This window comes from Hippopotamus amphibius, chromosome 7 (genome assembly GCF_030028045.1).
Source record: "Hippopotamus amphibius kiboko isolate mHipAmp2 chromosome 7, mHipAmp2.hap2, whole genome shotgun sequence".
In the NCBI taxonomy this organism is placed as follows: Eukaryota; Metazoa; Chordata; class Mammalia; order Artiodactyla; family Hippopotamidae; genus Hippopotamus; species Hippopotamus amphibius.
The window spans coordinates 119835268-119853012 of record NC_080192.1 but is presented as its reverse complement, the minus strand read 5'-3'; the positions used below and the strand labels follow the sequence as shown (position 1 = coordinate 119853012).

At 39.0% G+C, this 17745-nt stretch overlaps 1 protein-coding gene across 4 annotated transcripts in view; it reads left to right on the top strand.

Annotated features, from left to right (window-relative positions):
• CRIM1 (cysteine rich transmembrane BMP regulator 1) overlaps positions 1-17745 on the top strand; it is a 198984-nt gene that overhangs the window by 139497 nt on the left and 41742 nt on the right. For all 4 annotated transcript variants that reach the window (XM_057740812.1, XM_057740813.1, XM_057740811.1 and 1 more), the window contains 3 exons: positions 7096-7224; positions 14474-14630; positions 17582-17703. In XM_057740812.1, the coding sequence (XP_057596795.1) occupies positions 7096-7224; positions 14474-14630; positions 17582-17703 (408 nt within the window). The remainder of the gene's footprint in view (positions 1-7095; positions 7225-14473; positions 14631-17581; positions 17704-17745) is intronic.

The following is a 17745-nucleotide window of genomic DNA, read 5'->3' as shown; positions in this document are numbered from 1 at the left end:
AAAATATGAGACAAGTATAAAAGGTCCAGATTATTCTTGGAATCCAATCATTTTGTGAGCTCTCTCAAGCTGAATTCCTGGAAAAAGATATCTCATTCTCTGTTAAAACTTTTTTTTAATTTTTATTTTTGTGGTCTTAATAATCACCTAATCTTTGTACTGTCTTTTTCTATTAAATATGAGATTGGTAAAGGAAGGAAAATATGACCGACAGCCAAGATTCCTTGGGAAAAGCATACAAAGTTAATAAATAGGCCTAAAGTAAATATATTGCTTCTCTATCTGCCCATAAAATAATACAAGTCTTGGGAACATTTTCACACCATTCATTTTAAAATAAAGAAACTGCTTTGAGATAAGTACTTTAGAAACTACAAGGATGTAGGTGTTGTTATGAGAAATATATACAAGGGAAAAGGGATAACTAAATGTGTAGTAGCTGAAAGAATTTGAAAACTCCAAGTGTAGGAGATTTTTTTCCATGACTTAATGAGACGTTCTTAAATACACATTCATACCCCATGGAAATTCCCACTTCCAGATTAGGGAATTTTTGTATCCTCAATTTTTTTTTTCTTATTGTCTACATTAATAGAGTTTTCCCTCTAGCTTCATTTGGGAACATTTCATCTTTACTATTCTTCCTAGGCTGCAGTTACGTTAACAATTTGCTGATTTATTTGAATGGTTTTCTTACTAGTTATGGTCACATTTGAAAAGCAACTGCGGTAACAGAATGACACATGAAGACATAGTAAAACAGATAAGCTATCTCCTTTGGTTCTGTCTTGGCCAACTTTATCTCCAGTTTTATGGCCCTGGACAGGCTACCAGTAATTGGTGGGCTGTAAGGAGGCCTGATATACTTAGCCATATAAACCAAGTGAAGCTTTGGAATTTTCCCACTTGTAAGATACTCACATGGCTTAACCAAGTCCACCCACCATCACCCCCCCCCCACCCCACAAAAAATCTTAAGAAGGAGAGTGTCTGAATTAGGTCTGAGAAGACAACATAATTGTTCTTCTTTGTCTCTTTCAATCAAATAAGCAGGCTTGTGAATTTACACAGAAGAGCTACATGAAGTATGCAAACCATTAATAAATCCGAAAAGGAGAAGTAAAAAGTCAGATAGGAATTAGCTTCATTTTTCTTATTATTTCTATATGAATTTTTTTTAACTTATAAAAGAAATATAAGAACATATCTGCTGTAAACAACAACAACAACAAAAAAACCTACTTTTTCTAAAAATTTGCCTATAGTGAGATTTTTCCAGGAAAACTTTTCTTGGTGTGTATGTGTCTGTGTATGCCTGCATGCACTTGTAGGGGTTCGTAGGCATCTAGGGTGCTGGTAGACAGCTGCTACTCACAGCCAGACACGCCAGACCTGCCACTCACCCAGAGCACGGCACCGGGAGGCACAGCACTCCTCGAGACAGTTGTGGCCTGGAACCAGGGCTAATTATTACCCTCCCAACGGAGTCAGTGCTGCAGACAGTCCTACCACAGTGGCTCTGTATGCCTTACACGAGTGTACTTTTCCAGAGTCACCCACTCATACTCGAGCTACTACTTGGCTGTCAGCCTTCTTAGGGCTGCTAATCAGAAAGTGTGCTTCACATATTTCTCAATGGAGATAATTAGTATTATTTGCAAGATAAACAGCTCGTAGTAATCAGGGTAATGAGAAGAACCTTGTATGTATTAACTCAGAACCAGGGGCTCAGTGGAGTAATACAGTATAGACACCACAAAGCACCTGTTAACATTTTCATTTAAGCTATAGCTATCTGAAAAATAAGAACCAATGATTATATACATTGTTTCAGAAGCAAATTAACATTATTATGACACATTTTTAAGTAACTCATAGTCAAAATGCATTCTCTTTTCTGTTGTTGTCCCGGACATGTTGAAATATCTAGTGAGATGATGATAGGACTGATATTAAGACATTAAAGCAACACCTTAAAAGATTGGATTGGAGTTTCAACTTCTTACCTCCCTTTGCTCGTTTTGGAAAACTTTCCATAAAATAAAATAACAAAAAGCAAGAAAATATAGAGCCTATATTTGCTTAACACATTTATAGCTCCTGAATCACGAAATGGATGTTCCTTTATGGATGAGTGCTGTGGCCTTGGAGTTAAAATAATGATTTTTATTTCAACGTTATACTCTTGACCAAATGAATTGTGGTCACAGTGCCTTCACACTGCCACTGAGCAGATAAAATTGCTCCTAGGAAATAGTTGAACAGCCGTGTACAATATTGGCAGTATTCTTCAGAAACTGAGTGTCTGAGGCTCTCTAAATCTTGCAAAATATGAATGTTTTCCTGGAAATGTTTTTACCGATAAGGGGTTTGTTGGGCTTCCTAGAATGTGAAAGAAATATCCATCCCTAAATTTTACTTAAATGTAAGATAAAGAACCAATATGTGTTTGCTTATGTTACTGCATGTTATAATAGTTTTTTTTTTTCCAGAATTTTGTTTTCTAAGATTTAAGATAAGAATTGGTGGCTGAACATCTGCACTCCTGACACAGTCCCAGGGGTTCTTGTAAAAATAGCTCTTCTGGACAGTATAAGGTACTTGGAAAGTCTTTAAAAATCATTCAGGAGAAGGACAGGTTGAGGAAAGTAGAAATTCCCACTCAGAAGCAGGGTAGGAAACAGCAAATGGACATAGACATAACAAACACCCATTTTTGTTCTTTATTGCTTCTAGGCTCAGAAAATATTTCTAGAATTCTTCTCCACAAAGAAGCGGTTCCAGGGTTCCCTTTAGAAATAGTTGTAGCCAAAGACAATGAATTCCTGCTGTTTCGAGCCTTCTTCCTTTGGAGGACATTAAGGTATTTCTTTAATTCCTCAGCTCATTCAATACAAAATGAGATGGAATTTCAGGGTGATCCTGTAAGCAGTCTTCATTGAATTTCCCCTCGCCAAATCCATCTTTGTGCAAACATTTTCTCGTGCTTCTAAATAAGGAGATTCAAGACCATTTCTGTCCTCTGAAAGAGGCCCACTGGCATCTCTGCCCAGCCAGTTTAAACGGAGAGCGTTTTCTTTGCTTCAAGCAGATGCATTGGTGTCTCCAAAAGTCTTAGCAGGACCTCTGCTCAACTGATAGTCACCAAACTCTCCAAGGACACGGCATCACCATCATCCTTTTAGAAAGGCACATGCTCTCTGGCATATCGTGTCAGTATTGTGCCCCTATGTAATCTAAGAGCACAGAAAGGTAGAATTTAAATGAGAATCATCTGGTCTTCAGGCCAAGACCCATCAGAATATTTTCCATATTCAGAGCACTACTGCACAGAATAAAGAAAGAGTGGGATGGTAACAATTCCCAAGACATAGATTTCAGGATGCTCTAAAGAACACAGTGCATGTTGCATGGATTTCACTAACACTTCCTCAAGCTCCTTTACTTATTTGGATTAGAAACAATCATACCCTGATACCATGATTCTAGATTCTTTAAACTTACTGTTCCCCCACCAAGAACTTCCTTGGATAGAAACTGTGCAAAAGGTCTAACCAGCTCTTGGTTATTCTCTAAGGACCGTAAATGCAGTGTTGATTTGAAATACTCTAATTCAGGATGGTATCAAGTGTGTCTCACTTTGGAGTTCATTATGTGGAATAAGAAATTGAATTTCCATAGCTTCAGAACACTTCATTTTCAAAAGATTGCCCTGATGTAAGTAATAGGACCAGTTCTGAGATTACATATTAATATACTGGACTGAAAACGGACACTCAGATCCATTTATGATAATGTCAGGGTTTTTGCTAGACAATTTATAGTTGCATATTTCTGTCGTAATATTGTTCTAAACAGAATTCTAAGATAGAGGTTGCCTCACATGGTAGGAAACTGAGCACTACAATGTTGAGAGAGTGATGAAAGGGAATAAAACATAGTGTATGACTTTTAATGAAATGTTAGGAGACAGCTGGTTGCCTGCATATGTGTCTATTACAAGTCAGCAGTTACTCCGGTGACAGAGGACAGCAGCAGTAAGTACCCCCAAAACATGCGCCACCCCGCTCAAAAGCCTTTTAAAATGTGTCCCACTTTGTATTTGAAAAGGAAAACAGTACTTAACGTAATAAAATGAGATGACTGGTGTCAAGATGTTTTTTAAAAATACTTTAGACTTCCATCTACATTTACTGTATTACAAAGAGTCAGTTGTGTTCACCCCAATCTGCTGAGGGGCAGTTGAATAGTTTTAGAGTAAACTGGCTTTGTTGTACATGGTTTTGTTGAGTTTTTTGTGTTTTAATATTAAATATTGAAGGAGTCAGAATTTGAAAGTTATATACTTCCCAGTGTCTTCCTTCTAATGTACGTCATTGATGAATGGGAAATATTAATTTTGGAGGCACAAAATAATGTTTTGCTACTTTGCATTCTACCACGTTGTCTGAGGCCTGGAAGACATCCAGGGGGACTTGTTTTACCTAAAATATTTACAGTGCAGTGTTGTAGAACCAGCACCTACTTAAATAGTCCTTCTTTGCTTTTTTTTTTTTTTTTTTTTTTTTTTTGCGTTTGTTAAGCTGAACTAATGCTGTTATCCTGAATGTTATAGGGAATCATGTTGAACGTATTTCCTCTGCTGGAGAAATGTGTGCTTGATGTCCCCCTGGGACTGGCTACCTAGCGGATGCAGCCGTTTGGATAAAGTGTAGGACTGTCTGAGTCAGTGGTGTGGTTCTGGTCCTCAAACAACCCAATTATTTTTTTTCTTTTACTTTCTAGCCACAGATCATAATCCTAATCCCATCCATTAGTGATAATATATACCAAAAATAACATGTACATCACCATTGATTCTCTTAACAAATCCCTAAAATACACTGAGAGTAAAATTCCCTACTGCCCTGGGATTACTCTGCATTTTCAATGCCAGTGTCACCTGCCCAGATATGTATTTTTCCATCATATAGTTTCTGAAGGCAAAGGTTTCTCATAAACTTAAATGTCAGTAAAGAATACAAGGTTTGGGTCTGTGGAGATGTGCCCAAGACATTTCTTTACCCATAAGCCATTCACTAAAGCACTGGAAAAAGACTGTAGAATCCATCCCTGATCCTTGCTTTTAACTCTCTGGAATGTAGACCTAACTCCTCCTTCGATGGGATAATCGGTGGTGTGGTTTACTCAAACACAATCCAAGTCCCCTGCTCTATCTTATATTTGTGGTTAGAATAATTTTGACAAAACCTTGGCAGTCTTATGGCTAAAGGCTGAAAGAGAATTATCATCTTTGGTGGGTAACAAGAGCAATGATAAAGGAAAGACTGTGGGTTTGAAAGATGAAAGATGTTTACAGTAAATTTTAAGAGAATGGAGGAAAGCAGTACTACTGTACTTAATTCACTAAGTCTTAAACCTTGCCTAAAATTAAACCACTTTTTGATGTTTACAGTTACTTGTCAGAAAGGATACTTTAGTCATTGAAGGCAATCAGAAATTTTACAGCAGTGGAAATCTTGGGTAAAAATGTCAGGGAGCTGTTCTTCCAACTGTGTTGTAATAAAAATAGAGAATGTGCTACACCCTCTTCATCGGTATTTTTACTGGGAGAATGCTGATCAAAGCATCTCTTTAATAAGTCCTAGTTGCTCACTACCTGTGAACAGTTGAATCACTGGCCTCTTTTATCAGGTGGATAAAAATGTAGAACTCTTGATCTTAGCAGTGGCAGCTAAAACACTTATTTTTGGTCTCTCTTCCATGGTAACGGGAGATGAAACTTGAGAAGACAGTGTGGACTAATGGATAGAGTGTTGGACAGGAGGTCAGGCACCTCTGTTCTGTTCTATTCCCAGCCTGCTACTGGGTTGCTATGTAAGCTTATATTAGCCACTTACCCTCTCTGCAACTCATATTTTCCATTTGTAAAAACGTAGGTAGAGACATTCTGTATGTAGTGCTTCGCAAAGATATTGTGAGAACCAGCTTATTCTGAGGAAGTTCATAATATCTTTGGGTTGAAAAGAGGCTATGTAAGTCAGTGTCCCTGTTCCCTTTGACAACACTCTCCCCACAGTCTGACATTGTATAAACTGTCCCTTATCAATCATTGCAAAACAGGTACCATTACCATGTGCTTTGTATTGAACAGAAGCTGAGAGTGTGACCCTAGAGCCAGAATACCTGGGTTTGAGTCTGGGGTCCACCACTTACTAACCCTTTGAACTTGGGCAAGTCAGTATACTGGATTTCCTCATCGGCAAAATAGAGATAATGACAGCACCCATGTCATTGGACTGTGATCCAAAACTTGAAGGTATTTACAAAGAGCACTTCAGATGTTATGTAGACGTATAATATACTTTACATGTGTGGTTACTGTTATTACCCAGAACAGTTCTTCATTATTGACGTGGCAGGGAAAGTCAAGATCACCTTTGGCCATGGTTTCCTCTGTGCATCTCATCCCAGGCGGCCTGTGCTCTCTTCCTTCCAAATGCTTGTGTCTCACTTTCCCACTCCCTTGAGCCCTGAGTATAAGCTCCTATAGAATGATGTGATCTGTAATGTCATCTGTGATAGGGGAGAGAGTGTCACATAAAAGATCAAGGAAATTCAGATGTTTTAAAGCAGTCTCAGAAGTATCTCTGATTTATTAACTTGAAAAAAATGCTAATAGATTTCAGAAGTATTGCAAAATGGAGAGTGAGATCATTGACAGTTGGAAGCTGTGTCTTGATGATTTTAAAAAATAAACTCGGGAAACATCAGGAGGAAATAGAAGAACAGTTAACAATTTAAATTCTTTTTAACCTTTCTTGTCTGCTTTCTGTAGTGGTGAGGGTACCCCAAAAATGCAAAATTGTTCAAATGTAAAGAAATAGAGCATCCGGGTTTTCAAAAATCTAAATAAAAATATTTCTTTTTCAGGGGTTTATGACATTATGAAAGTATAACAGTTTAGGATTTGATGAAAATTATTGATTCGGTTTTTTTCTGTAACTTACCATAGTGTGGGATTTCAGAGATTGAATAGTATCTAAGAGGTAATCATATGTTTCATTGATTTTTTTTTTCTCTCTTTATTATTAGAACCAACCTACATTACAATTGATCCACCTGCTTGTGGAGAGTTATCAAACTGCACCCTGACAGAGAAGGACTGCATTTATGGTTTCAGGCTCGATCACAATGGTTGTCGAACTTGTCAGTGCAAAACCAGTGAGTACACAGAAGACTGTGTTTTTTCAGGGTGTAATATGATATTATCAAAGCATATTATGTGATTGAATATCTTTTTCATTCCTGTTCATGACATTCCCTTAGCAACCTGAAAGAAGGGGGGGAAAGTGTATTTTACATAAATACACAGTCATTTGGGGAAAAAGAGCTGCTCCTTTATTCCAATTTTTGCCTTCATTTCATTATATTCAGATACTCCTTGATGTCCAGCTGCATCGTGGGTGCAGCCCTGGGAGCTCTGGAGCACGTGTTTCCAAGCACCCAGGGAGCTCTCAGTACCACCCTTGCTGGGGTCATCCAGTGACAAGGAGGTCACTCACACAGAGGTGTCACATTCCATGTGTGGCAGCCGTAATCTTTAGAATGTGCTCCCTTTTGTTGATCCCAACTGTCTCCATGTAGATTCCAATCATGTCTCCAGGCCATGATCTCTGAAAGGCGATAGAGTATATTGCATTTCTTCCTGGAAAAAAAAAAATTGCCCTTCATGTTCAAAATGATTTTGAATTCCTCTAATTCTTCAACCAGAATAAACATCTTTAGGCATTCCCCAGGTGCCATAGTTTCTAGAACTTTCTTGGTCCTTTCCATCTTTTGATACACTTACAATATGTCATGGTCCAAATGTAAATGGGTGGCCTAGAAACAAACAAAATTCTCCAGAATTTGGTCTGATCACTGCTGTGCAGTTTTGTGGCCCAAGTGAGCATTTGCTCTTTGGATTATACACTGTTGGCTGACATTGAGTTTATAAGCAACTAGAACCAGTTGGTGCTTTTTACATCAGCTGCACATAGGTAGTTCTTATCTGTTCTGTATTTGAACATTTGTTGTTTTTTTGGTTTTTTTAATTGATATAAATGCAGGGCCAAATTTAACAATAAATTACTCTGAGAGTTTTCAACTGTTTACCAACTAGTTAGGATATTTTTGAATCTTAACGATGTGATCTCATATTTCATCTATGCTTCTGAGCTTATATTAAATAAGCGTAACTTACATGTCCTCATCTAAATCATTGCACCAAAATAAATTGTACAGAACCAAGGACAGAGCTCTGTTAGCATTGAAGACCTTCCTGCAAAATGACTTTGAATATAATCCTCACTTTTTCTATGGAGTTATTCAGCTAACAACGTATCAGCTCCATCTCCACAAGGAAATCTTGAAACTCTTGGCCTCTATCTTATCTGAAATCAAAACACATTCTGTTTGCAACATTCCTTTGCTGGAAACCCTACTTTGAACATAAAATGAAGTTAGTAGGGTATGGGTTGTTTTTCATGAACCTATACTGGCTCGAGGTATTCATTGCTTTCTTTCCTAAATGTCACATATCCCGTGTTTAACTGTTCTTTCTGCAGAGATTTCAGTTGTGAGTGTCCAATTTACTTCCTGAAGCGTTAGAATCCTTTGTCCCTTTTGAACTGACATTCGGTCTCTTTTAATTTTCTGGAACCTCTTTCTATCCTCTCTGATGTCTCCAAACATGGACAGTGCTTCTATAATCAGCAGGTTCTCTGTGAGCCTCTGGGTATAATTACCCTAGGCTCAGAGCATTAGAATTACTTACTGTAGAGAGAAGATCGCTTTCTGATTAATCAGTTTTCTTGGGCTCTGTATTCCTCTTCACCTTAATTGTTCAACACTCTCTTTGTAAGAATATTGTTGGTGAAGACAGGTACTCAGTAGCAGTTGCATCATTTGATTTTCTCAGTTCCTTGTTGCCGTCACACTGTCCGCCAGATGGAGTTTGTGCTGAAAGGAAGGTTGTCAGACTGCTGTGATGATGGTAGTTCCCACCTCTTAATTTCCCGTAAGGCTCCACTCATCGGGGACTGTCTGCCTTCCTACACTTGTTTCCGTTCAGAGGAGGACTAGTCCCTGTTATATACCTATCTGTCTTTCATCACCTCCCTTTGGAAAGCCAGGTTCACTTGGGAGCTGCTTTGGCAGCCATATATTTTGGCTTAAATGGTCGACCTTGGTTTTTTGACACCAAGATAATTGGTGATTGTATCACGAAGAGTTTACGTTTTAATCCTTCTCACATCTCTTGAGCCGTATGTCCTTTCTGATCATGGCAGCATACCTAATTTTTTTCCTGAATTTTCTGAAGTTTAAAAATATAGGCGTCATTGTGCCTAATCACCCCGCCTACCATCTTCACCTGGGCTTTGTGAACTTTTGGCCACATGTGCACACTTACATAAGACCCCTGCTGAGTCACAACGGGCCCTTTGTAGTTAAATCCAAGGAAGCAGTTTCCCTTGGTTGTCATTGAAGCCAGTCAAAAGCATATGACTGGCTTTTTGCAAATTGAGACTATCAGGAAAATTCTGCTCTGCCTATCTTTGTGTTAATGTTGCTTTCTGGCTTTGTAAAAAGGACATCCATGCATACTACCTGCTTTGCGCCTCCATTTCATTAACATATAGGAGGAAATATGTACAGGGCACCATTGCATTTTGTGTCAAGTGGATTTGGCATTTTATCTATGTCATATAAACAAAAGTACACGGAAGGGATTTGACAAAGCCATGGAACATTCTGCTCTCATCCCCTCCCATTAGCAGTCCTGATTATTTGAAACCTTTGGGCGGTGAGTCAAATTAAACCAAACTGCCACATTCTCGGTTGTCAGATTCTTGTGACTGTACGTACCCAGCTCTCCTCCCAGGTTCTGGCATCAGACTGACTTGTGTCTGGGTGATCAGGGCCAGTTGCTTTATTTCCCAGAGCCTCTGTATCCTCATCTGTAAAGGGCAGGTAATAATACGAAACTAATGGGTTATTTTGAGGACTAACTAATTAATGAATGTAAAGCTAGCTTTACTACCCAACACATGGTGATTGTTTACACGATAGCTGTTTTATAACATGCATTTCTGAGTCAGCTGGAGCTAGCTGATGTGGAAAGCCCCCAGTTTCCCCTCCTTTGTTCTGACACCAACCTGCCTCCGGTTCTTCCTGTCCTCTGAGGACATGCACACAAACAACTTTCCTCTTGCCTTTTAATTTTAACCCTCGAATATTCTCACTCTCTTTCGGTGGTTTTAGAAAAAAGAAAGTCCCTTGTACTGAAGGATGGCTAATTAAGTTTTTTTTTCCATTGCAGCTATGTGTAAGTATGGGTTTTGTATAAATCTCTCCTTTACATTATTTTTCTGCATCCCACCAAAGCCTGTTTCACATGCAATGATCCTAAGCTTTCCATGAGGAGTTAGACTTTGTGTATATAGACCACTGGCATCAAGATTTCTTTCTTAAGACCAGCGCCAAATAAATGTTTCTCCTCGTTACTGCTTTGTTGTTTGCTCATTCATTCATCTAGAATTTATTGAGTGCCTATTATGTGTCAAGCTCTAGGGGTACGAGAAAGATAAAAATGGACCTTATCCTTGACTAATATTGGTAATGTGTTGGTAATATTGGTAATATGCTCATATATTTAATGCTATTGTAGTATAATCAAACATATTATAGACAGTCACTTGAAGATTGAAATCAAAGCCCAGCAGAAACACATCCTTCAAAAGAACATGGAAGGTATATGACTAAGGATTCTTTTATTTGGACATACTGTAGCTTTGCTTTTTTAACCTGTAACAAATAACATTTCTTATAACACTGCTAAGCAAAGTAATGCATCAGGGGCATTACAAAGAATTTGAATTGTCCCTGACTCGTTTTTTTCAAATACGTATTTAGAATAAAGGAAAGATACATGATGGAAAATGTTTAAGAATGTACAATAGCAACAAAAGTTAAAATTAAAATCATTTAGATAAGCTACTAAAAATCTAGTGCTTTATTGGTACAAGCTGTTAGTAGCATTACTTTTTAACCAAAAATGTTTGCTGTCAAACATACATAATACATTTCAGCATAGTATAGGTACTAATACTATACTATGTACTATACTGTGTAGTAAATGACATCTATGTGAATTAAATGGCATGAGTCTTCTAGCATCTTATCTACATTTTTAAGTCAAGTGGATTTCATCAGATTATTTGTAACTTCTCTTCCAGTTTTAACATTCTGTAATTCTAGGGATTAATAAAGCTTTTAGCTAGAAAGCTGATGCAGACATAGAAAATTAATGGTAGCAGGGAGAAAAAAGCTTTCCTAATTTTCATGAAATATATGTCTGAATCAAGCACCTAAAGAAGGTTGCAGCATCAAATACAGGGAGGCAGGCTCCTGTTTTTGTTTCATTGTTACTCTGAACAAACACTTATCAAGGTCAAGATTGGGACCACCCTTTGCAGAGTTGCACTTCTTAACAGTCTCAGGAACTTTATTCCTGATATCCTTAACTGCTTGCAGGTTGGTGGGAATTGCCAGAACCCAAGAGTGTGAAGTCTTGCACCAGAGAAGCACAACAGAACTCTAGGGGCACCATCACACTGTGTTCTGTGTACGAGCTCCATGGTGTTCACTTGCAACAAAGTACAAACGGTGGTCCCCACAGTTGGGCCACATTTTGGCCCTGGGAGCAAAAACATCTCTGTTCCTCCCGAATAAACAGAGTTTGCTGCATAGCTGCTGTCGACCAGCCATAATACACAGGCTCTGTACTTTGCCATTATTTATCACTTTCTCTTCAATGGTAATTTCCCCCTCTGGATTAGAAAGCATTTTTAAATCACAACAAAGTCATAATGTTGAAAAATTATGAATATAAAGCCACCATTCTTTCTGCGGTTGCCTCGAGTGATGTATTAAAACTTTTCAAGCAAACTTATAAACCCCCACCCATCTATGCATAAGATATTTCTAATCTGTCTGTTCTGCCCTTTATGGAAATATTTGCCTTGACATTCTAATTCTCTGAAGAAAAGTCCATACTTGATACATAGCTCTAGGAATACCTTGAAATCTTTAATTTTTCTGTTTCTGAGCTAGAAGATGGTATTCGTGGATGTTTAGCAAGTGCCAGTATTGTGAAAAATTTTCAGTACTAACAGAGTTTTTTCTTCCCATTATTTTTCTGTTAATATGGCCGTCTTGATGAGAGTAGAGGAGTAAATAGCAAGAATATTGGTTGGTTCATTCATTCAGCAAGTATTTATTGAACGCTTAGTCCATGCTGAACACCATGATATAGCACCTGGACTGTATAAAAAAAGTAGGTCCCTGCCCTAGAGCTCCCTTCTGCTGGGGTGGAGAAACGAGGTAGCAAGCCGGGGAGCAGTCCCAGGTCAGGGCAGCATTGTGCCAACCTGCCCATGATGTCACAGCGAGTCTGCAGTCTGTATTTTTATTTAAAGATAGCAGCCTTTGCTTGAAATTCCCTTCCACTGCAAAGTACAGGTAGTTAAAGACAAACTTCATTTCTATCAAATTCTTTAAACTTGGTGACGCAACAGCTTTCATTAAGGATGTAGCCCATTCTAGATTAAGATCTATTTAAAAAACTCCTTTTTTACAGGCCCAGAAAAATAAAGGCACAAAGGTGCTCAGACTCAGAGTTTCAAGGAGTTTAATCCCCAGAGATGTTCTCAGAGTGTTTTTAATTCATATATTTCTCAATATAATCCACTTGGTGTCGAGACTTAAAAATTTTGCAATAAAAATGCATCTACAACTTAGGTCTTGTTGTCAGGGAAAGAAATGTGGCTGTGAAAGTCTTCTACCGCTTTCATCATCCCCTTAATAATGGGAAAGAGATGAAAAATGATGACCTTTAAGTCATATAATTACAAAATTTTAAATGAGCCATTTAGAATTTCACTTTTAAGGATGCAAATTAGTAATCAGTTGCTTCACAGTGTGATACAGACCCACGAGGTTATATTAAATATGTGTAATGAAAGGTTTATGATGATGACAAAGTAGAAAATTATACCATAAATCACGTTATCCATTTTAAAAGATAGCAAATTAAATATGCATGTATTGCCAGCTAAGATTCACAAAAGATGCTATCTTAAAATATTTATATAAAACATGAACCCATTTCACCTATTAATTGCAGTTAAGGTTTAATTGTAGGTTATAAGATTTGTGTGTGGAGGGGACAAATGTGTTCTGTTTTTCAGTAACTTACGCATTATTTACAATATTTATGCTTAAAGGATATCCACATAAAATTTATTTATTATTCTAACAGAAGTAGTCTCTGCTTCCCATTTTACTGATCCATGCAGAACAATAATCAAACATTGCCATACTTTTGCCATCATCGTATCTACTTCTTTCAATTTGATTACCTTTCAAATTCAGCTTTTAATTCAGACAGGTGTCAACTTGCTTTAGGTACATCACCAAGCATGCTTTTCTTATTTACCTTAACGTTTTTATTGCCTGTATTACTGTGGTAAGCCCTACATCACACCTTTTAAAATTTCTTTAAAAGATTTCCATTAAGCTAATAGAAGTTTCTTGTGCCAGCCACCATTTCTTCTTTCCTTTTTTTCTCTTCTATAATAATAAGTTGTAACTGACTAACAGAGGACAGTTAAACATCACTCCAGATTCTGCTAACGGGAGAGTTTGAACATTTCAGATAGTGGATAGTTACACATTAATCTAGGTACTTCTTTGGCACATACTTTTTTGTGTGTGTGTGTGTGTCTATTACGTGTATCTAAATACCTGGATATATGTCAGCAGTAGGGAAAAAATATCTAACTGAAACACTGATTATTTCACTTTCTATTATGTTATTAGAGATATCCCTTGTAAAGAAAGCATAAGCAATCCTTTATGCTACATATTGCATGTGGTATTATATGGTAATGTCTGAAACTCATAAATGTGTGTGAAACTTTAAGAATGTGCTTCCCATAGGCATGCAGTAGGAACAAAACACATAATGAAATTTGGGGTGTCCGTTTCCAGTTCTCACATTTGAACGGTGAATGGTAATCAGTGATTTGAAGTGGCCAGTAAGAATAAATGTCATGAGACGATGCACTCGGTTTTATCCGCATCTCAGATAGCTGTCAGCCGGCTCTTCAGCCTCAGATGGGAGTACACGTCAGAAGTCTATTTTTCAGAGTTGGACTTTCTTCTGTATGTCAGTACCAAAGCATGAAATTATGTTCTGATAACCAGGAAATGGCACAACCTATCATTTTTAACCGTTGCGGATGCTGTGGTAGGACTGAGACGTTTACATCTGTGGGAGACGGGACGATTAGGGGAAAGGCATTGAAGCTTCGATGTGTTCGGCTCCGTTCATCTTTGGAAGAAACCTGCTGTCCGTGTGTCTTCACAGGGGAGGAGCTCTGCACAGGCCTCAAGCAGGGCTGCACCTTGGCCTGTCCCTTCGGCTTCCTAACGGATGCCCGCAGCTGTGAGATCTGTCAGTGCCGCCCGCGCCCCAAGAAGTGCAGACCCATCATCTGTGACAAGCATTGTCCTCTTGGATACCTGTACGTATTTCTTCACTCAGAAGACCTATGCTTAATTATCTGCAACTTGACAGAATGTCTCTTCCCTTTCTGGTTGGCTGTGTTGTGTGTGTTTGAGAATGAATCAGCAGTGGGCTGAGTCCACAATGTCTCTGCTCATTTTGTTAGAGGAATCAGAGAGCAGGGAAAGGAGGTATTTCCAAAGATAAAAATCAGGTTTTACTTTTTTTTTTTTTTTGAAGAGGGGCCAGAGCCTTGTTGTGACACTGCCCTTTGGGCCTGTTCGGTGAGATTTCCTCATGGCAAGGGCCTTTGGACACTGCTGAGGGGAGTGGAACTGTCATGAGGTCCCAGTGTCGTAAGCACTGTAACTTTGCACAACTGTCCCAGCAACCATTTTGTGATAACTTACTTAATCCATACTTTAAGATGAACCGACAGCTACTGATTTGCAATGTGGAGCATCCTTACCTGCGATGCCGCCCTGTCCTACCTTGATGCTTGTCTACAGTTGATAATGTTCTTTAAGTAGCAGTAGATTGTATGAATTTCCTTGGCAATAAGAACGATGACTTGTATTTTTAAATATTCTTTATTGAATCAAACCCCATGAAAATTCAGATTATTCCAGGGGGAAAATAGACATTTCACATTTATTACTTTCGTGTCTGTCTTAGCATATACTTACGTCTTTGTCAAGCTGGTTCCTTAAAAATAGTGTTTCAAAATTTTGCTTTATCATTCCTGCCTTGGTTCCTTCCATTTTAATCTCTCTGCATCTTTTTTTTTTTTTTTGGCTGCATTGCGTCTTCGTTGCTGCGTGTGGGCTTTCTCTAGTCGCAGCAAATGGGCTACTGTTTGTTGCGGTGCATGGGCTTCTCATTGCAGTGGCTTCTCTTGTTGCAGAGCATGGGCTCTAGACATGTGGGCTTCAGTAGTTGTGGCCTGCGGGCTCAGTAGTTGTGGTGCACAGGCTTAGTTACTCCACAGCATGTGGGATCTTCCCAGACCAGGGATCGAACCCATGTCCCCTGCAATTGGCAGACAGATTCTTAACCAGTGCACCACCAGGGAAGTCCCCACCCAGCATCTTAAAGACATTGTTTTTATTCTTCCTCTTGGAAATTACAGTTTAGCAGGGAGAGGGGAACCTTAATTCTAATTTTAATTGGATAATTAACTTGGGAACATTATTCTTTAAAATTCCCCAAGTAAGCTAATAAATCATCATTGTTCTTAATCCTAAAATATGAATATGATACTAATAAAAGTAGAGTTATTTCTTAGCTGAACTGCTGATGTAGAATAAAGTATTATTATCATAATAGTACCTACAACCACTTGCTGCAGTGTCATGATACTTCAGAAACAAGGCTGCATTCAAGTCCAAACTTCACTTGGAGAGAAATCTCCAGGAGGATTGTAGATTCCACTTTGTATTCCTGTCGGTAAGCACATTCAAGGAGGACTAAGCTGACTGTTGTAGGCAAATGAATACTGCATCGGCTAGCACGTGTTTCAAGGACAGCCTCTGAAGGAGAAGTCTTGACGAGATGCTTGGGAGTGTTAGGATAACACTGGAATATATATGCTGAGTCAGTCATTACTGTATTTGTGCAGCAAATGCTTGCAGAAAGTGGGGGGTGGGGAGTAAGAAGGAACAGGTGGGTGAATGAATGAATGAACGAACAAACCCCTGAAAGCCTTGTTAGGGCTTGAACGTGGCACCGTCTATGACGTGAGTATGAACCATTCCTCTGATTCACTGTTTGCATTATATTGACATAAATACGTCGACCCTAGTGTTCAGTTCTCATTTCACTTCATAGATCGTAGTTTGTCACTTGGGCAGTTATATACCAAGGATTTCCCACAGGACTGTCTTCTTTTAGAGCCCCTTAATTTGTCTGGAGTGAGAAAGAGCAGGGTTTATGTTTTCAGTTGAACACCACTGTTGCCACTTAGGGCTCCTTGGGATAAAACCTGAGGATAGATAGACTTAACTCCTCCTTCTGTGTGGCCCAGGAAGCCCAACTAGGGCAAAGCTTGTAGAGGCAATGTTGAGCCTAAGAGAGGACTCAGAGCTGCAGACAGTGGACAAAAGGCAGAGGAGGGCGGGTGAGCATCTTTTGTAATAGACGGTATCATCCTTCTTTTAGAGAAAATAAGGAAATGTTGCTAAGAATTTTTTTTTGTCCACTTAAACTACGGTGATGTTTCAATAAACATACTTATTTAATATCATCTTTCTGATCAGCACAAAATTTAGGCACTCCAGCTTATTAAAGAGAAAAAAAGAAAGTTCACCCAGCCTTTCCCCTTTATCCTCCACGCTTCAGTCATGCCCCGTGGGTGGAGCATTTCTCAATTGGTATTCTTTTCTGACTGGTGAAGCAGTTACTGGACAATGACTGCAGGACTTCGTAAATGTTTTATCCTTCATCAGCATTTGTGTAGCATTCCCAGATCTGTGGATCTTTACGTTCTCCTTCCATATGCTATAAAGTTCCGTAGATGTCTCAGTAAAATTTTTACTAGTGTCTGAAATTTTTCAAGAGTATGCGGTCATGTGAGGAAGCCTGTGGTCCTGACAAAAGAAGGCCCACAATGCTGGCTTCCAGCATTGAACAGCAGTATATCCTTCACCTTCATATTCACGGAGCCGCACATTCATCTTTTTGTACCATGGTACCACTTTTCCTAATTAAATCAACAGTCATGTCGTTGGGATTCTGACAGTCATATCCTAGAAGCACACAAGTGCTTGGACAACTCTAACCCTTGGCCGTGGGTGGGTGGGTGGTCACGGCCACAGGCAGCTAATTAAACATCACTCCAGGGGGGTTTCAGAGCAGAAGGTCAAGTCATTCTGCTTAATGACCATATCACTTCAGTGACCCTAGGTCTAAGCACTTGGGCATCATTTGAGACTTTTGGATTTTCTGACCTCTGACAAAATTTTAATTACCCAGGAAGAATAAGCACGGCTGTGACATCTGTCGCTGTAAGAAATGCCCAGAGCTCCCATGCAGTAAGATCTGCCCCTTGGGTTTCCAGCGGGACAGTCACGGCTGTCTCATCTGCAAGTGCAGAGGTAAGTGTGGACGCCTGACGCTTCCCCGCTCAGAGCAGCCAG